The following is a 20,881-nucleotide window of genomic DNA, read 5'->3' as shown; positions in this document are numbered from 1 at the left end:
GGCTGTACCTGCAGTCAGCCGCCCCCCCCCGACGCCTCTCTCCATCGCCCCCACCTCCCTGTAAGCCTCCTGTGCTGCTTCCCCTCTTACTGTGGTCCGTGGCATTTCTGTCTGGAAGGTCCTGAGGTTGCAGGCTCCCCCCACGGCAACCCATTAAAATACCTCTCGTGTGCATCAGCCTGACAGGAGCGGTATGAAGCCCCCACCCAATAGCAGTCTGTGCTGCTGTAAGCAGGGGGGGGGGGGCATTTTTAGACCACAAAGGTAAGAAACAGTGTGAAAAAGTTGTTTTAGACCGTGTATGTGTGTGTGTTCACTTCATTTTGGATCAGAGCTAGTGCTGCTTAGTTAAAGGTGACCTTCCCCTGCAGCCAACCTTATCGTACCCATTTATTCAGCTATATATTGTACTGATGCAATTGAAGTGCTTAGATCAGGAGCACGAAAGCTGCCCTGTAGCAGGGTTCCGCGTCCCAGAATCACGGCTGCAAACGGAACACTTACAGCTATGCAAGCTGGTTAGAGGAGCTTCTGGGAAACGCAGCCCAGGTCGAGTTCATGGTCCTTGCTGGCTCTGGTGATGAGCTAAAGTATTCAAATCTCTGATTTATTTGGAAGGTTTGTTTCGCCAAAAATTCCCAATTCCTAAAATGCCTTTGTCCCAAATATTAAATGGAAATATTTTGAGTTCACAGGATCTCAGAAAAAAATCTTTTATTGCTGGGAATTCTTTAGGGCTTAGGATCTGCCTGTTTTGGCTTAATCCAAAAAATGACAAGTGAAGTCAAACTGCCTGCTCATACCCAATGAATGGGGGCCCTCAGAGATCAGTTTTTGTGCTCGCCAGGCTGTTATAATGCTTATTAATAAAAAAAAAACATTATTTTCATCAGTTGAAGAACGTTTATCTGTAGAAACGTGTATGATGACAGGTGATTTTCCAGAATGAGCTGCATCCTTCGGCAACTCGGATTCAGTTCCCCAGTGCATCTGGCAGCTCTGCTTGGATTTTACCAAAGGTCTCAAATCCTGGGACGCCCAGGTCAGTCCTCTCTGTGTTTGCAGGGAGTGATTGTTTCCTGGGGGGGGGCAACACCAAGATCCATTTCCAGATTGAGTGCACACTGCGTATGGCCCCCTGCCAAAATGGAGGTCCTCATCTTATAATAAAACAAGTGCACACACGCAAAAGCAGGTAGGAAACGTGGAAGGATGGTACATGTGCTTTATTTTCCACTTCAAGACCACAATGAGAGCAAGAGTGCAGTGAGAGGGCAGTCTGTGTAGCGGCAGTGGCTGTACAGGGGATAAAGGGTGGTCTGTGTAGTGACAGTGGCTGTACAGGGGACATAGGGTGGTTGGTGTAGCAGAAGTGGCTGTACAGGGGAGACAGGGTGGTCTGTGTAGAGGTGGTGGATATACAAGGGAGAGGTGGTGGTCTGTGTAGCAGTGGCGGCTATACAGGGAACAGAGGGTGGTCTGTGTAGTGACAGTGGCTGTACAGGGGACATAGGGTGGTTGGTGTAGCGGCAGTGATCCTACAGGGGAGAGAGGGAGGTCTGTGTAGAGGTGGTGGATATATAAGGGAGAGAGGGTGGTCTGTGTAGCAGTGGCGGCTATACAGGGGACAGGGTGGTCTGTATAGTGGCAGTGGCCGTATAGGGGAGAGTTGTCTGCAGCGATGCTGACTACAGGGGTGAGGGCGGTCTGCGTAGTGGCATTGGTTTTGCTCTTTGCACTGGTGAAATACTTATAAAACCTTTTTCACTTAACCTTCAAAAAGTGAATACAAAGTGTAAAATGAGAGCACTTTTTTGTCCACATTCACTGTATGTACACCTCATAAAGACGGAAGAGCACAGTTTCTCAGCGAGAAAGCCTGCGGTCCACAAGAGCGACGGTGAACTTCGATAGCTGACTCCATGCAATGCTAATGTACGAGATTAACGTGAAAAAGAAACCTACAGAAACTCTTGCTTAGAAGCTGCTTTTCCAAGCGCATTAGGGGTAACTTCACTTTGAGTGTCAGAGTGCTGGTATCTTACAGAGCAAGGACACTGGGGACAGCACGCATGGGTGGGGGGGGGAGTCGGCACACGATACAAGCTTCTGGTTCGTTGCGCCAAGACTTCCATTGTCATGATCTCTGTTGATTTCGGGAGAGGGGGGCGGTGTTGGGGACTCCCTAAAAAACCCAGAATGTGTCACTGTCTGGCTCTGGATGTTTCTCAAAAGGACGTGGGGGTTCAGTCGAAAGGCCTTTGGCAGTACAGAGCTCAGCGCCCAGACATCTCTTCCACAAACAGGCTTCCGTCTTGATGGCACTACTAGTAGGTATCCAGCATGTGGCAGATCTGCACAAAAACGTCCTCAGGAGGTCTCTCCGCATCAATCTAGGAAACAAAAGGAAGTAGGATGTTGAACAGGAGAACAAAGTTAGCTGGCTGAGACATTATTGGGTTGCCAAATTGTGACACCATCTTCTGGCTGATTAACAAGTTTCAGTCATCTTTTCATTCATCCTGAACTGAACGGACAATGACCCTCTATCCTAAATGAGGGTGATCTTGTGCGCGTCTTTGCAGGCCCCCCCGGATCCTCACACTCCAGGACGTCCCCACACCTTGTGCAGGAGTTTCCTCCGTTCGTAGTGGGCAGCAATGAGCTCCACGGTGCTGCAGAAGCTCTCCACCCTTTTCTGCACGGCGTCTCTGCTGTCTCCGGGCCGGAGGGGCGGAGCCACCGTCTGCGACAGCCGACGGCACATGGTGTCCATGGAACATTCCAGCAGCAGGACCAGGCTGGGCTCACCGATCTGGAGGAGGCAGATAACACAACCGCTGCACACAGTCCTTTGAAAATGACGACCTGAGAAAACCAGACCGACCCCAGACACCCAAGTCACCTGAGGAACATGGAGGATTGTCCTGCTCATGTGGGAGACACACCGCTCCTTAAGGGGCAGAATATTCCTCCAAAGCTGAGCTCATACTCGGGACACAGTGTGATGGCACAGCCGTGTCACGATTGCTCGCGTCTCCTGGGGTGACGAGAGGCTACCTGCCACAGTCTGGTTTCCTCCCACCCCGGAGGTGCCGGTATGGAGGTATGAAGATGTCACTGAGGAGGCGGAGGCCAACTGGCCGCCGTGTCGCTCCCGCCGAGCGCCTTTGCCACTGACCTTGGCTTCGAAGTCCTCGGCCTGCCGGACGCTCCGGGGGAAGCCTTCGATCAGGAAGCCTTTCTCCTGCCCGAGGGCAGCAGCCATCGCCTCCCTCATCAGCTCCAGCGGCATGTCCTGTGAAGACAGGCGGGGTGAGAGTGACAGGGGCGTGGCCCCGGGACTGGGGGGTGTGGCCAGGGGCTGGGGGGGGTGTGTGGCCAGAGACTCGGAGGAGTGGCCTTACAGCCGGAAGCTGCTCCCCTCTCTCCAGGAAGTCGCGCAGCAGGCGGCCACGCTCGCTGTGCACCTGCAGCTCCCGTCGCAGCAGCTCCCCAGGGCAGAGTGGCTGCAGGCCGTAGTGCTGCTCCAGCTTCTCACACTGCAGACCCTTCCCTGAGCCGGGACCCCCTGTGAATAGCCCCAAACATACGGACAAATGGGGGGGGGGGAGGGGGGAGTTTAGCCTCGAGGCGTCAGATTCATGCTGGAGCAGGATTTTAGGCAGGGCGGCTGCAGGAGAGCACAGAGGGGTCGAGGGCGACACCCTCAGCTCATTCCATGGACTCACAGAGCGAGGTACTGCCCCCCCCCCCCCCCCCAATTGGCTGAGATTCTCTTTTCTCATGCAAAGTTCATTGCTGTGACAGCTTAAGGCACAGCCGGGCGGCGGAGGCAGGCACAGAAACACAGCGCAGTGGTGTGACGGCTTAAAGGCATAGCCGGCCCGGCACAGGCAGGCACAGAGACACAGCGCAGTGCTGTGACGGCTTACACAGTCATGTAGGGAAGCTGCCCCCTCAGATAGACCCCAGTGTTCCCCCGGTGTCATTTTCAGAGACACGTGTATAACATCTGAGTTTATCTGACAAGCTCCTCCCCGCTGCCTTTGGATGAGTTTACTGACACTGGGGCAGCAAAGTAAACGGGAACAGAATGAGGTCCCAGATGGCTCCGATCCGATCGATGGGCTGGATTAGCAGTCTGCAGAGGAGGTCGGGCTCCATGCCGCTACTGCTCACTGGCTCCCCCTTTGGGGGGAGGGGGCGGTCTTCTTTCAGATGCCTTTGTGAGTCTGTGTGTCTGCAAGGGCTGCTCTCCCCGTTTCCCCGGCACCCGAATCAGCCAGGAACCCCAAGCAGGCGAAGGGGCCCCGGAAAACTCCGGAAAGCCCTGGAAAGCCACCCCCTCTGCCCCCAAACAAAAACAAATCTGTCCAATCAATGGCCAGCAGCCAGACTAACATTCATCCAGACAAGCACAATGCTGTCAGATCAATGAATGGTGGTGTAACCCACAATGCACTTGACCGTCAGCAGTGTTCACTTATACACTGTGGGAAGCTTTATAAGCGGTACTTCATAAAAGTGTGTGAGGTCGGGTCTAAACAAATTTATCTTTCATTAAAGCTTCAGGCAATTGATTAGCAATGTCTACATGCTTGATAAAGACAGACGCCGCGCGGTACCGTCAGTCCCAGCCGCGGCAGTTGCCTTGCACCTCATTAGACACCTTGATTGTCCGTGGCGGTGCTGACGGGGCCCCTACCCCCCCCCCCCCCCCCCGTGACGCCATTGACGCCACGTTCCTCACGTCTAACGTTAGATAGCCATGGGACTCAAGCGGCGAGCAAGGAATCCGGTTTCCATGGTGAGGGAAGCTGCAGCGAGGAGCTGAAGACAGTTTCTTGCAAGAACAATTAAATGCCCACAGGGTGCCCAGTGCAGGTCCCCCCGAGCGTCTGAAAGACGTCCCAGCAGATCCAGCAGCCTGTGCCCTGCCTCCAGGTGGCGCCGGGCCTAACCGCCGATGCAAACTCAATTCACCGCTTTCGTGACAGATAAACGGGGAGAGCCTCCCCAAACGCACCGACTACAAAGATGATCCTTGGTTTTTTCATCTCCTCCGGGAAACCTGCAATGGAGAGAAGGTCATCGGACAGGTGGCACAGGGCAGCTGAACAGCGCCACCTTGCTAAATCCATCACCACAATGTGAGATGCGAGGGTGGGAGGGATTATCTGTAACGTGACCAAACGAAGTCTAGGATAAGGCCCCTCCCTCGGCATGCACAGCTCCTCACCAACCTTCAGCACTCTCCTCAGCATAACCAGCCGTGTCGTCTTCGGCCTGCCAGACAGGGAGAGAGCGAAGGAAGATCAGGCAGGAAGTGACGCTCCGTGTTTATGTGACCTTTGACCCCGGCACTGCTAGAATTCTGTGACCCAGTAACTAATATGACTGTATAGAATGAATTAGTTTACCAGTGAGCAGTGAAGCCGGTTTGCAAAAGGAGTTTATATTAAGCTTGGCTCTGTTGTCTAAGGGGACAGAAGTGCTGGATATGAAGGACACAGGCGCTGTAGGGTGGGTGTGTGTGTGTGTGCGCGCGTGTGTGTGCGTGTGCGTGGTACATGGCAGCGGCGCCAATGATGAGCAGTCTGGTCTGTGGGCAGTGCCAGCAGGCTGGCTGAGTCACAGAGAGAGAGTGTGAGAGGGAGAGTGAGGAGGATTGGCAAAGACCACAGACACGGAGAGGCAGGGCAGGCGGCCAGGTCCCTCTGACAGGCTGACAAAGCTCTCCATCCTAACTGGTGACACATCCTCTGCTTCACAGATGATGAGTCACTTAGTGATGAGTGAATTAAACAGGATATGTTACTGGTTAGGCACTGAGTCACCGCTGGTGAGGCCGGGCACCCTGGGCGTGCTTCTGAGGGCAGTGAGCGGTCCTTGTGCATGGGGGCTCTGTGCTGCCCTCCCCCTGTGGCTCCACTGGCTATTTAACCTCGGGGCCTGTCCTGCTTCGCTTGAGTCTAATTAACGAGCTGGAGGTCTGTCTGTGGCCCCTTTAGGGCCAAATCCGTCACAGGCGTGTGCAGCTTTCCGCCACGCAAGTGCCATGCCTGCATCCCCGTCCGGGAAAGATCTTGGTTCACGCCTCATCCTGAAAACACACAAGCACGACTCGTCTGCCACGGCTCCACCAGAGGGCGCTGTCTGTGAGAGACGGCTCCCATGACAGCCCCCTTGCGGACTCTGAAATCACCGTTTACAGTGTTAGTAAACATCTCCCGCGACAATGGACCGGAAACAGAAGCTCAGAAAACAAAACTCTTTTCTTATTATGATTCTTTATTTCATGTCTCCACTGAAAAAGCCGACCTTTAATTCTGTGAACTGAGCGATTCCTCATAAGGTCACCTGTCACTAAGACTGCACTGTTCGTGCTGATGTCATGTCTGCACGTAGGCCAAATATCAGACACAGCAAAACTACAGTGACACCCGAAAACAGCTGGGGCCATCGGAAGCAAACAAAGGCACGCAGCAGGGGGCGTGACATCGGAAGGGCGTCCGACTGACGGCGAGCTGCTGTGTCAGAGTAAAAACACGGAGTAGATCCCTGGATTGTTACAGTGCCGCACAGAGCGTCCTGTAGCTGCATGGTGGAAAGTCTGGCGGGATTGGGGAGCGCTGTGAATCGGGGACACGCTTACAGCAGCAGCAGCACCTCCCAGCACTCATAGAAATAGCTGCATGCATAGAGGATTCCTGTAGATCTGCGGCCGCAACTAGAGGTGCTCTTCTTGTTTACTCAGAAGCTCCCATCGCTGCTGTTTGAGAGATGCCTGTGAGGTTCCAGTGACCGGCCTGGGGGCCGACTGGCCCCCAGCACTGATACGGTAACATTAACTGAGGCGCGTAGACAGAAGAGCTCGCACTGGGTGAGTTACTAATACTGACTGCGTCATACCGCACATTATAATCACTGCTTGTAAAAACGTGAAATTCAATTCCTATATCTAGCCTAGTAGCACATTTTTTGCACAGCCCTCTTATTTGTTCTTTAAATTCATTATTTTTATGTTTATTACAGATTTTCCTCTGTGTCTATAGTTTATTTGTACTCATACATGCATATGATCTGTTTGTTGTATTTATTTCTCAGTTCCTCTTGTGTTTCTGGTACCTTCCCCTCACAGGGATCAGCAGCGCTGTATCTTAATCGGAATCATATGACAGTCTGACTGTCTTGAGGACCCTGACGAGATTGTCTTTGTCCCGCTGGATTGGAGCTGGAAGCACAGCGAGAGAGGAGCCTTTCAGACGCCTCTGTGGGCGTGTGACAGTGAGCTGTCACTCATGGGGGGGACAGTGGCTGGTGAGTGACAGCCGCCTCTCTGCAGCGGTGCCAACGGCCCGCTCCCTTGGTGTGCTGCTTCCGCACCACTAGGGGCTGCAGGGACCACTGAGACGATGAGGAGCGAGTGGATTTCAGACCCGCAGGGATGCGCTCTGCATTATCCTGGGGCTCTTCAATGTGCAAGAACAGCTCTGCAACACTTCACAATTTCACAGATGGAAATGTAGCCAGCTCACCAGTCCTGATTGGCTTTGGCTGGGTTTCAGCCAGTCTCCACAGCTCAGACCCCTTGTCTCAAATGCCCGTTTGCTCCATCCAGGATGACATGTTTCTCTGACTGACGCACGACCTCATGTGGTTGGTGACCAGTTTAGACAAGAAATATTGTGTGTGAGCATCAGGCCTCATGCTGTATTGGCTGGATACCTGTAGGAGGCGCCATAACTCCTCCTTGCATACGTCATGCATGTGGGCTCTTATTCTTGTTGTGTTTTTCTCTGAAAACCTGAACTATTCACGAATCTGGTCCTGCGAACCTGTACATTTATGATCATAGCTTGGCACTTATAATAATGACCTCACTTCCTGTACCTTACTTCCTGTCTGGCTGCCCTGGCCATTTTGACGATACTGCCTCATTGTGTTCCAACAATGTCATGGTTTAAGGTTTTAAAATCCAAAGATTTCATGGCATGAACGGCAGTGTTTGTGGCGGATGGGGCCTCTGGATCCATTACCTGCTCCTCGAATTCGGGGACCGTGTCTCCCACACCAGTGGACTCCACCAGAAGACTGAGGTCCAGCTCACTGGGACCTGGAGGAACACAACAAGATCCGCTTTGACAAAGCGTGGGGCACAGAACTCAGAAAGGCTGCTAAAGACTGAAAGTGGCTGCCAGCTCAGAGGGAATTTTAAATAAAAAAATTAAATAGCAAAACACCACTGAGTTGTTTTTGCTCGGAATCGTCAATATGCTCTAAATGTACCCAGTGACTGTAAAGCACTGATGGAAATGAACAGCTTTTGTTTTCATCTTGTTCACTGTTGGACTCTTAGGGCTCCTGGGTGTCGTCGGGGGTTTTCTGCAGTTGTTCTACAGCTTTATGTAGTCAGCCATTCCGACTTTGGGCAGATGAGCATGCATATCTCCCAGCATTCCCAGACCATGAGGGTTCCAGAGCCTTCTGTCAGAATGCTGGAAGACGCTCCTAGCAGTCTGATTCTGTGCATTATGCTTCATTTTAGCAGTATGCTCACGATAATTTTCTGTGATGCCTGCCTTGCCCTTCCGTGACCTTCCGTAACTTTCTGTGACCTTCTGTGACTTTCCCTGCCAGACTCTTTGTAGGCAGAGAGCTGCATATGGAAGTAAGACTGTAAAGAATTGACTCAGCAGCAGAAAGGAGGACAGTCAGCAGAAAAGTGGATAAGCAGGGCTGGAATCGCGAGTCACATGACGGGTTTCGGAGGACAGCGCTTCGGCGGGACTTAAAGGCGAACGGGGAGCTGGCGCGCCGTGTCCATTAATGGGCCCGCAGTGAGAGATCAGCCTCCGCTTTGTCACTGTCACGGGCAGAGCTTGTGGAAATTAGAAATTAGTTGCATAACAGTGAATTAATTACAGTGCAGATACTGACATAATTAAGACAGGGCTGAGAGGAGGAGGGCACTGGCTGGCAGGGGGGCCCCGGAGCCGCTGGGGTGTCAGGGACGCGCTGGGCTTTGGGGCTCGTTTGTTAGCCAGGGAGCATAAGGATCGTTTAGCATGTCGAACACACACTGACTCTGGGTCGAATTCTTCATGCTGTTTCTAAATAAAGCCTCTCGTTCAGCAAAAAAACTGAAATGGGTGAGATATATATTTAGATGCGTGGTGACATAAATACTTTCACTTTAATCTCAGGCTTTGTTTCGTATCTCAGTGTCTGTCTTGAGAAGACCAGCTCTTGGCCTTGCTGCATCAGGCCCGTGTTCCTGGGCAGCCTCGGAATATTAATGAGCTGCGACCCTGTTCTGCAAAATTTCGATTTTTTCAATTCAATTTTATTTGTATAGCGCATTTTCACAACATTACATTGTCCTAAAGTGCTTTACAGTCCCAATTCTCACAGTCCAAATTTTAAGTTTAGACTTTCAAAGCAGGGGGACAGGCAGGTGATGGCAGGCAGGTGCTGGTGCTGCTTCTGATGGCAGGATGAACATTGGTACAGCAGCAGGGCACACAGGAGAGACGTCACAGGCAGAAGGGTGAGCAGAAAGCAGTTTTGGAAGCATGGATGCTTTGCATATAAGGAGAGTTTCAGGCTGCAGTTTCCTACAATGCAGCTGTCAGGATTTGTGTTTTGGTATGTTGTGATTTGAGTAGATTATGTAAAACCAGCAGCAGGACGATGGTGGGACCACAAAGCTCTCAGTTCCCATACGTGACCCACTGCTGAGGAATGTAGGGCACAGACTCTGGGAAACAACAAGACGCCTGAAATCCTCCTAGTATCCTGGTCTTTTAAAGACCTTCGGAAGGGCGGTTGGGTTCAGAGGGCAGCTGGACCCCACCAGCAGAGCACTGGCACCACCTGCTCCCGGTTATTTTAGGACACCAAGGACCAAGGGTGCATCTGAAAGATGCAAAATAACACAGGAAGGCTTTTACAATGCCGAGAGTCAACGCGATGACCTGGGGTTTCAAAAAGCGACTGGAATGACAGGCTGTTGTGTTCTGCGAGTCCAGATCTGCAGGGTCCTTGGGAAAGATCCTGAACCAGCAGAACATTCTAGTCGCACAAGTGAAGATCAAATGGGCTTTATTTTCATACCATCCATATACATGTATATAGAGGCACAAAATGACATTCTCCCAGAACCACAGTGCAGTGTATAAACAGCTAGTAAGTAGGGCAGGGTTTCCACACTATCTAAAGCACAAAACACACAGGTCAGTGTGAAGCAGGGAATTATGGAAGTTCTGTCAGCAGGCAGCTGAACAGCAGGCATTGCCACTCTTGTGCATAGACAGTAAATTCTCTGACATTTCTCCTTGGAAACGTATACTGCAACTGCATAATCTCAGGTATGTCTCCTCGGAAACGTATACTGCAACTGCATAATCTCAGGTATGTCTCCTCGGAAACGTATACTGCAACTGCATAATCTCAGGTATGTCTCCTCGGAAACGTATACTGCAACTGCATGATCTCAGGAATGTCTCCTTGGAAACGCATCGTCTGACCGTGTAATCTCTAATATGTCTCCTTGGAAACGCACTCTCCAACTGTAAAATCTCTGGTATGTCTCCCCAGAAACACATCCTCTGTCTCACAAGCTTTTCCCCAGCACCATGCCTACCTCAGTTTTACATCCTCTGAGCTGTAGCACTTAGACACGCAGCGACCAGCAAAAAACTGACCCAAGGTCTGTTTGTCTGTGTGAAGAATGAGGAGAGCCACTCCCCCACCCCCCTGCTGCTTCAGTGAGCTGCCGTTCAGCCCCCAGCAGAGCCCGTGGGTGTGCAGACTCAACGCTGCTCACTAACCTGAGCTCAGCCACCCAATCAGGCAGTACGGGCAGCCGGCTCGCTTAGTGCCCACTGCGGTGATGTCATCCCTCCTCTGGGATTTCCATCAATGCACAAAATAATGGAACCACGGTTTCCCTTGCCCGGATGTGGGTCACCGGGCCCCCCCCCCATGGAGCCAGGCCTGGGGGCGGGGCTCAATGGTGAGCGCCTGGTGGCCAGGCCTATACCCATGGGGCCTGGTCGGGCACAGTCCGAACAAGGCACGTGGGTCCCCCCTCCAATGGGCTCACCACCTATAGGAGGGGCCATAGGGATCGGGTGCGAAGTGCGAAGGCGGGGACCTTGGCGGTCCGATCCAAAGAGTTGCTCACGGGGAGAGGCGCTGAGCAGGGGTGGGCATACTTATTGTCCCCTGGCTGGGCACCTGTACATTGGGGTTTACCGCAGTGGACGAGAGGGTAGCCTCCTGACTGTTGTTTGCGCTTATGCACCAAGCGGCAGTTCAGAATACCCACCCTTTTTAGAGTCCTTAGAAGGGGTGTTGGAGAGCACTCCTCCTGGGGACTCTCTTGTTCTGCTGGGGGACTTCAATGCCCACGTGGGCAATGACAGTGAGACCTGGAGTGGCGTGATTGGGAGGAACGGCCCCCCCGATCTGAACCCGAGTGGTGTTCTGTTGTTGGACTTCTGTGCTCGTCACGGATTGTCCATAATGGACACCATGTTCAGGCATAAGGGTGTTCATATGTGCACTTGGCACCAGGACACCCTAGGCTGCAGTTCGATGATCGACTTTGTAGTCGTGTCATCGGACTTGCGGCCGCATGTCTTGGACACTCGGGTGAAGAGAGGGGCGGAGCTGTCAACTGATCACTACCTGGTGGTGGGTTGGCTCCGCTGGTGGGGGAGGAAGCGGGCCAGGCCTGACAGGCCCAAGTGTATAGTAAGGGTCTGCTGGGAACGTCTGGCGGAATCCCCTGTCAGGGGGAGTTTCAACTCCTACCTCCGGCAGAACTTCTCCCATGTCCCGGGGGAGGCGGGGGACATTGAGTCCGAATGGGCCATGTTCCGCGCCTCCATTGTGGAGGCGGCTGACCGGAGCTGTGGCCGTAAGGTGGTCGGTGCCTGTTGCGGCGGCAATCCCCGAACCCGCTCGTGGACACCAGTGGTGAGGGATGCCGTCAAGTTGAAGAAGGAGTCCTATCAGGCTTTTTTAGCCTGTGGGACTCCAGAGGCAGCTGACAGGTACCGGCAGGCCAAGCGGGGTGCGGCTTCGGCGGTCGCTGAGGCAAAAACTTGGGTATGGGAGGAGTTTGGCGAGGTCATGGAAAACGACTTCCGGACGGCTTCGAGGCGATTCTGGTCCACCATCCGGCGGCTCCAGGCGGGAAAGCGGTGCAACATCAACACTGTTTATGGTGGGGATGGGGTGCTGCTGACCTCAACTTGAGACATTTTGGGTCGGTGGAAGGAGTACTTCGAAGACCTCCTCAATCCCACGGACACGCCGTCCAATGTGGAAGCAGAGTATGGGGACTTGGGTGTGGACTCCCCTATCTCTGGGGCAGAGGTCGCTGAAGTGGTTAAAAAGCTCCTCAGTGGCCGGGCCCCGGGGGTGGATGAGATCCGCCCGGAGTACCTTAAGGCTCAGGATGCTGTGGGGCTGTCCTGGTTGACACACATCTGCAGCATCGCGTGGACATCGGGGGCAGTGCCTCTGAACTGGCAGACCGGGGTGTGTTAATGCTGCGAATGAAGTCAGGCAGAGACCGGCATATCCAGCGAGTCGTTTATTATGTACTTCCTGTCCTACCCTTAAACATGTCCCCAGTACACCTCCTCCTTTTAGAAAGCAAGAACATCTTAAATCAAAGTAAACAATCTTTTGCTGAGACTTCTGTAATGTCCCATTCCTGTCTTAGATCTTTACCCACAACTGAATGTCATTAATAAACTAAAATAGTCTGACCACATTGCTGGAATAAACATCTTGCTAACAACAAATAGTTTTTTTTTCTTCTTTCTTTAACATAAGCTGCTCTAACCTAATGCAGCAGAGTAGATGAATGTGCTATAATCCTTCACCACCTATCCACTACTCTATATGTCCAGTCTATCTGGGGGTCTTGACACTCTCCCTGAGCGAGTGGCGGTGACACATCGGGTGTCTGTCTGCTGGGGGCACGGGAGTGGCACAGGTGTCCCTGGTGGGTGCCCCACTGCACGTAGATGGATGCGGTTTCGCCTAAACAGGCCCCTGTCTGTCTGAACCAGGAGAGATCTAGGAGCGTCTGCCCGTCCGACCACAGCACCCGGAATATTCTCAGTTGTAATCCAGACCTTCTGACCTTGCGACAGCTCTGGCAGCGGGCGTGCCAGGTGGCGGCGGTTGAAGCGTGTCTCCTGCTGAAGACGTCCTTGCCTGTCTGCTTTCTTGAACGCTTCTAGGTTAGGCCATCGTGGGACGAGTGATGTTGCAGGTTGTGGAACAGTTGTGCGGAGGTGCCTCCCCATTAACAGCTGTGCTGGAGAGTACCCATGTTCCAAGGGTGTTGCCCGGTAAGCAAGGAGTGCTTCAGTTTGATCAGTCCCTTTCTTCCAGAGACTTTTCACCGTGCCCACCGCGCGTTCAGCTTCCCCATTAGCTTGAGGATAGCGGGGGCTGCTGGTGACGTGCTGAAACTGGTAGGCGTTGGCAAACTCTTTGAAGGCCTCTGAAGAGTATTGGGGCCCATTATCAGACACCAAGATGTCGGGGATGCCATGTCTAGAGAACACTTCTTTCAGTGCGGCTATGACAACAGCGGAGGATGTGACTGTGAGACGGGCTATCTCGATGTAACGAGAAAAGTAGTCCACAATTAACAGGTAGGTGTGCCCTTTCCAAGCGAACAGATCCGTCCCCACCCTCTGCCATGGACGGTCTGGAGTGGGGGTAGACCGCATAGGCTCCTTGTGGGGGACCTGGTGAATTTGGCAAGGCTTACAGTTCACGACCAGGTCTCTGATCTGACCTGACAGACCTGGCCACCACACTGCCTGCTGGGCACGTGCACGACATTTGGTGATGCCCTGGTGACCTTGGTGGAGCTGCTGTAGGGTTTCTGTCTGAAGAGCTGAAGGTATTACTAACCTCTCGTCTTTCAGCAGCAGGTTGCCGACCAGATGAAGGTGTCCTCTCTCTGACCAGAAGGGTTTAGCCTCTGGATCCAGCTCACTTTTCTCTGGCCAACCCTGGAGACAGTACTGGACCACGCGTCTACAAGCTCTGTCTGCACGCTGGGCGTCACTGATCTGCTGTAGGCGTGGCTCGGAAGCTGGCAGCGCAGCGCGCACTGCGTCCACGAAGACCTGAACATCCTTCTCCAGCTGACGTTCTGCGGCTGTAGGGGTGTCATTGATTGGTGCTCGTGAAAGTGTGTCAGCCGTGATAAGAGACTTCCCCGGGACGTGCAAGATCTCATAGCTGAATCGGAGTAGTCTCAGGCGGAACCGCAGTATCCGTGGTGGAAGTTCATCAAGGCCTCGGGAGCCAAGTAGTGGCAGTAATGGTTTGTGGTCGGTTAGGAGTGTGAACCGTAACCCAAGGAGGTAAGAGTAGAGTCGCTCGCACGCCCATGTGGCGGCCAAAGCCTCCTTTTCTATTTGAGCATACCGTTTTTCAGTGTTGGTTAAGCTCCTGGAGATGTATATTATGGGTCTCCATTTCTCATCTGCTTGTTTCTGTGTGAGGACAGCTCCAATGCCATAAGAGGATGCGTCGGCTGCAACTCTTGTCTCCGCTGTAGGTGAGTACTGTGCCAAGACTTGTGGAGAGCTTAATGCTAGCTTCAACTGCTGAAATGCCTTGACCTGACTTGTTCCCCAACACCACTCATTCCTGTCCCCTAGAAGGTCTTTTAGTGGTGTGGTGATTGTTGCAAGTTGGGGAATAAATTTCATCAAATAGTTAGCCATCCCCAGTAGCCTGCGCACATCAGCTACATTTTGGGGCTCGGGCATGTCCATTATTGCCTTCACTTTTCCGGGGTCCGGCTCTATCCCCGTAGCTGTGACTTTGTGGCCGACGAAAATCATACTGTCCCGGCCAAACTCACACTTCTCGTTGAGTGTCAGTCCTTCCTCTTTCAATTTTTGTAGTACTTGACGTAAGCGTGCGTTGTGCTCTTCTTTGTTTCTGCCAAAAACTAGAATGTCATCAGCGTGGCAGAGCACACCATCCTGTGACTCCAACATCTGGGACATCCGGCGCTGGAAATGTTCGGGAGCTGACGAGATTCCGAAAGGGAGCCTGTTAAAGCAGTACCTGCCATAGGGAGTTATGAAGGTTGTGAGCAGGGCTGACTCCCTAGCCAGAGGTATTTGCCAGAACCCCGATCGTGCATCAAGCTTTGAGAATACCTTTGCTCCAGACAGTTGCGCCAGAGTCTGATCGACAGATGGTAGGATGTGCCGCTCTCGTTTCACCCCTGTATTGAGGTGAGTGAGGTCAACACAGATCCTTATCTTCCCGTTCGTCTTCGGGACGACGACCATTCCTGCACACCAGTCCGTAGGCTGTGTGACTTTTGAGACGACTCCCATCGCTTCCATGCGGTCAAGCTCCTCACGGACCGCGTCTCGTAGGGGGATTGGAACTCGCCGTGGCGTAGAGAGGGCATAAGGAGTGGCGTTCCTCTCCAGCTCAATAGTGTAGTTCTCCCTGAGACACCCCAATCCATGGAACACCGTCGGGTATGAAGCCTTAAAGTCCTCTTGAGCATCCCTCACTTCCTCAAGTCTGTGTATCAGGTGCAAAGCTTCAATTGCAGGTAAGCCAAGTAAGGGTTTAGAAAGTCCTGTTACCACAAACACCTCCTGTGTTGCACCGTGACCTTTTGCTGACAGTGTGCCCTGAAAGCAGCCTTGGACCTCCAGGACGTTGTTTCCAGGGCCATACAAGACTTTTCTGGGTCTTGTAAGAGGTCCGTCACGCCCGGGTTTGAACACCTCAGTGGGAATGGCAGTCACAGCCGCGCCAGTGTCCAGTTTGAACGTGACAGGTTCTCCATTAAAAGACAGTGTTTCTGTCCACTCTGTCAACGAGCATGTACTGACTGTCACTGACCCCAAGAACTCATGCTCCTCCTCACTGTCTCCCTGCCACCTCTGCTGAGTGACAGTGTGGACTGCTGTCGAGGACCGGCAAACTGCAGCGTAGTGGCCTTTTTTACCACATTTCCTGCAGATTACGTCCCTCGCTGGACAGTCCTTCCATTGGTGGCGCTGTGTTCGGCCACACCACCTGCACTCTCTCTCTGCACTGGGGCTGTCCCGCTTGTACTGAGGTGGCTTCTCTGTCCTGGGAAATTTTTCCTTGGCTCCTTGAGGTGTCAACCCCTTTCCTTTGTACCTGATACTGTCTATGTTGTGTTCAGTGTTTTTGCCATGCAGCACTGACTGCTGTTTCTTCACAGTCTCACTTTGACGTGCACACGTGATCGCTTTGGCCAGGTCTAAATTTGGATCTAGTTGTAAGCGCTCAGATAACTTTCCGTCCAAGATCCCTACAACTATCCTGTCTCTTATTAGTTCGTCGCGGAGTGCACCAAACTGGCAGTGCTCAGCCAGGGTGTGTACTGAGGTTATGAAGGATTCTACACTTTCTCCCTCCTCCTGATGTCTCATGTTGAATTTTGCTCTTTCATAAATTACGTTGTGCTTTCCTACACAATGGGCTTCAAAAGCCACCTTCACCTTGTCATATTTCCTTTTATCATCATCAGACAATGGCAAAACACTCAAAATATCATCCGCTGTATCTCCTAACGTATACAACAGAGAGTTCACTTGGTACTCATCAGGTCTGTCGATGAGGCCTGATGCCATACGAAAACGTTCAAATCTTCTTATCCATTTAGGCCAATTAACCGAGTCTGAAAAATCAAAACTATCCGGTGGAGATATTTGTACTGCTGTAGTAGCCATAGTATGTGTTTCCATTTGTGCCGGTAGGCTTACACTTTCTCTTTGCGGGTTATCCTCAGGCGAGAGCGAATCCAAACTTTCACCGTCCGTGTCTACTGCACGTCCGGTAGGCATGCTCTGGACTGGAGCTAAATCGCACCATACTTCTACAACCGTTTACAGAACGTTTGTGCGTTATACCGGTACTGCCGTAAATGGAGCATGTGATGTCACTCTCTTACTCACGCTCCGTGCAGCTCCGAGGAAAGAAAAGGGGGTAAAAAAAAATCCTCTCCGTGTCTCCTTTCCAGCCGATGTCCGCAGATCGCTAGCCCGCCTGGCTGTAGCCAGTTATGAACACGCGAACCTGAATGACGTTAACGTCAGTGAAGGTAAGTCCTGTCGCTCACTTATCGTCCTCTGTTCCGTCGCGAGGCTTCCGGAGTTAAAATCTTATCATGATAAGATTACACAAACCCTTCTTAACTTCTGACACCATGTGTTAATGCTGCGAATGAAGTCAGGCAGAGACCGGCATATCCAGCGAGTCGTTTATTATGTACTTCCTGTCCTACCCTTAAACATGTCCCCAGTACACGGGGTGGTGGTATCCCTCTTTAAGAAGGGGGACCAGAGGGTGTGCTCCAACTATAGGGGGATCACACTCCTCAGCCTCCCTGGTAAGGTCTATTCGGGGGTTCTGGAGAGGAGGGTCCGCCGGATTGTCGAACCACAGATTCAGGAGGAGCAGTGTGGTTTTTGCCCCAGCCGTGGAACAGTGGACCAGCGCTATACTCTCCACAGGGTTCTGGAGGGTTCATGGGAGTTTGCCCAACCAGTCTACATGTGTTTTGTGGACTTGGAGAAGGCATTCGACCGTGTCCCTCGGGGAGTCCTGTGGGGGGTGCTCTGGGAGTATGGGGTGCCGGGCTTCCTTTTAAGGGCTGTTCGGTCCCTGTATGACCGGTGCCAGAGTCTGGTCCGCATGGGCGGCAATAAGTCGGACTTATGTGCGGGTTGGACTCCGTCAGGGCTGCCCTTTGTCACCGATCCTTTTCATAGTTTTTATGGACAGAATTTCTAGGCGCAGCCAGGGCGTTGAGGGTGTCAGGTTTGGTGATTTCAGGATTAGGTCTCTGCTTTTTGCAGATGATGTGGTTCTGTTGGCCTCATCGGCTGGGATGAGAATCAGCACCTCCAAATCCGAGACCATGGTCCTCAGCCAGAAAAGGGTAGAATGCTCTCTCCGGGTTAGGGATGGGGTCCTCCCCCGAGTGGAGGAGTTTAAGTATCTCGGGGTCTTGGGGGGACGATGGAACGGGAGATCGACAGGTGGATTGGTGCGGCGTCTGCAGTGATGCGGGCGCTGCATCGGTCTGTCATGGTAAAGAAGGAGCTGAGCCAAAAGGCAATACTCTCGATTTACAAGTCGATCTACGTTCCTACCCTCATCTATGGTCAAGAGCTGTGGGTAGTGACCGAAAGAACGAGATCGCGAGTGCAAGCGGCTGAAAAGAGTTTCCTCCGCAGGGTGGCTGGGCTCTCCCTTATAGATAGGGTAAGGAGCTCAGTTATTCGGGAGGGACTCAGAGTAGAGTCGCTGCTCCTCCGCATCGAGAGGAGCCAGATGAGGTGGCTTGGGCATCTGATTAGGATGCCTCCTGGACGCCTCCCTGGTGAGGTGTTCCGGGCATGTCCCACTGGGAGGAGGCCCCGGGGAAGACCCAGGACACGCTGGAGGGACTATGTCTCTCGGCTGGCCTGGGAACGCCTCGGGATTCCCCCAGAGGAGCTGGATGAAGTGGCTGGGGAGAGGGAAGTCTGGGGTTCCCTGCTGAGACTGCTGCCCCCGCGACCCAACCTCGGACAAGCGGGAGATAATGGATGGATGGATGGCTGATCCCAGGATGCACCTTAACATGCATGACGGTTCAGGGGATTTACCGGCAACAGGCTCCTTGGTGGGGAAGAGCCTGCTGTCGACAGTCACGCTGATGTCGTAGAAGACCTCCTCTTCATCTCTGTCTGCGTCCAGCTGTGGAGAGAAACATGTGGATTAAGGACCTTAACCTGGACACCCCCCTCACCCCAAGTGACCCTGGTGGACGTTTCAAACAGCCTGACGTGATGATGGCTGTTCTGTAGAGGCCCCAGCCTTGTATTTTCGCTGAGACCTTCAGATCACATAGAGTCATGCTCTGCCAGTTTCCATGGCAGCAGTACGGCTGTCACCTTCCTGTGTTCCCATGACCTTCCCGTGTGCCTGCCTTTGGTGGCGAGGCCCCCAGGGGGCCATCGGACCCATTAATTACAGTGACTCTGATGAGCGCTTCCGGCACTTTCCATAACAAACAGTTCCCTCCCACCTCCAATGAGCTCCAGAGCTTCTGTCAGTTTAATTGCCAAGTTTGCTAAAGAGGGAAAAGCCTCGCTCAGAAAAAGCCCTCATAGAGGAGAAGAGGACCACAGTGTGACCTGGCCCCCGCACTGCTAATTATCTGCCATTCAGCTGTGAATTCATCAAAGCATCTGGAAGCCGTGCTGGGGGCCTGAAAGCCCCAATGCCTCAACAACGTCGGCGGAAATATCTCCTGGTAGGATGGCATCTGATGGGCCCTCTTTCTTATGTTCTTATGTTCTTATGCACACTGCCCCTCCCTCTGCACACCAGGCCCCCTCACCCTCCACGGCAGCTTCTGCCGCGTGGCACTGCACACATCTGGAGGAGACCATCGCTTATAGAGACGTGCGCATCTTTGTTTCTATCCACAATTCACCAGACATGCAGTCCCGAGATGCCGCAGTAAATCTTATGTGAAATTGGCCGCACAGCCATCAGTGTTATCAGAATGAGAGCCACAAGTGCCGGCAAGAGACTGGCGGGTGTGCGTGTGTAAGACCCATTGCATTCCCCATGCTCGCCACTGTGGGGCGCCACTGCCTGTGGTAATGCAAACTGACAGAGGGCTTTGCTGTGGGCTCATCCTCTCTCCCGGTGGCCACTGATCCCCCTCTTGCTTGGCCGTTAGCCAAGGATGTGCATTTAGCAATCGAACCCGCAGCCAAGTGAGCTAAGCCAGTCTGGCTACCCTCAGGTTACCTGACAGCTACTCTGGGTAGTCAGTCTTGTTATCTGTTAGTTATTTTGGTTGGCTAATCATGCTGTTAGCTATTACAGTCAGTTAATCATGTCATCTGTCAGTTATTACTGCTGATTGTATTATTTGTCTGTTTTGGTTAGTTAATATTGTTATCAGTCAGGTATTTTGGCTGGTTAATTTGGTTAGATGTCAGTTATTCTGGTTGGTGAAATAGGTTTATCGGTCACCTGTTGCCCCTTGTGCTGACTTTTACTCTTTCCCATAACAAAGTGCCCTTTCGGGTGTCTGCCTGCCCCCCCAGCAGCATTTTACATTTCAGCTACTGGAATTCCTCTGCATGTCCCTGACGCCGAGTGACTATTGGGGGAGAGGGACCCCATTCGACACAGTGCGGCCTTTCAGTGGTCGAGCCCCATCAAAGACAGTATCTGAAGCCCTGAGTGCGGGCTGAGCGTTCCGGTACCTTCTGAGGGATTAAGTCAGATTAAAGCGCAAATGAAAGGCAGCTTTCATGCTTTCCTTGGGTCACCTAATGGGACGGGATGAATTTCAGCTGAGGTCAAAGCCACCTGAAAAGCCCAACAGCAAGCAAGCGGCTTATTACTCTGACTGAAGTTAAAATATGTTTCCCTGGTGAACTTTATGAAAAAATGCAGTGATTTAAGAGACTCGTTTTTCCCTGGTACATGAATCAGCACCAGAATTCCAGCAGACATTAAGCTCAGAGGAGACCTGGTTAATTCGATTTAGGTTTATGATTCATATGAACGAAGCCGGGACCCTGGCCTGCCATGGAATAGATCAGCAGAAGCCTTAAATATGTGCTAATATACAGCCTCCGCTGGAGCTTTCCCTCACATTAATTAGCTCCTGTAATTAATCTTCATCTTTTCTTCTGGTCATTTATGAGTTTGCCATGCAGATTTACCCAGCTGTCTGTGATCTGACATCGGTGACGAGTTTCCCATAAGTTAATCATCTTCGACAGTGCGGACAGGCACTGGGAGACCTTTA

At 52.4% G+C, this 20,881-nt stretch overlaps 1 protein-coding gene across 1 annotated transcript in view; it reads right to left on the bottom strand.

Moving 5' to 3' along the window:
• Positions 1–1,208: 1,208 nt before the first annotated feature.
• The window catches only part of ak5 (adenylate kinase 5), a 40,866-nt gene continuing 21,193 nt past the window's right edge, over positions 1,209–20,881 (bottom strand). The window contains exons 7-14 of the mRNA XM_072704336.1: positions 18,711–18,801; positions 8,043–8,119; positions 5,247–5,289; positions 5,030–5,074; positions 3,408–3,571; positions 3,182–3,298; positions 2,624–2,815; positions 1,209–2,393 (exon numbers count right to left, since the gene is read on the bottom strand). Of these exons, the coding sequence (XP_072560437.1) occupies positions 2,328–2,393; positions 2,624–2,815; positions 3,182–3,298; positions 3,408–3,571; positions 5,030–5,074; positions 5,247–5,289; positions 8,043–8,119; positions 18,711–18,801 (795 nt within the window). The 3' untranslated portion in view covers positions 1,209–2,327. The remainder of the gene's footprint in view (positions 2,394–2,623; positions 2,816–3,181; positions 3,299–3,407; positions 3,572–5,029; positions 5,075–5,246; positions 5,290–8,042; positions 8,120–18,710; positions 18,802–20,881) is intronic.

This window comes from Paramormyrops kingsleyae, chromosome 21 (assembly GCF_048594095.1).
Source record: "Paramormyrops kingsleyae isolate MSU_618 chromosome 21, PKINGS_0.4, whole genome shotgun sequence".
NCBI lineage: Eukaryota > Metazoa > Chordata > Actinopteri > Osteoglossiformes > Mormyridae > Paramormyrops > Paramormyrops kingsleyae.
The sequence above is the reverse complement of the archived record's forward strand: the minus strand, read 5'-3'. Positions and strand labels throughout refer to the sequence as shown.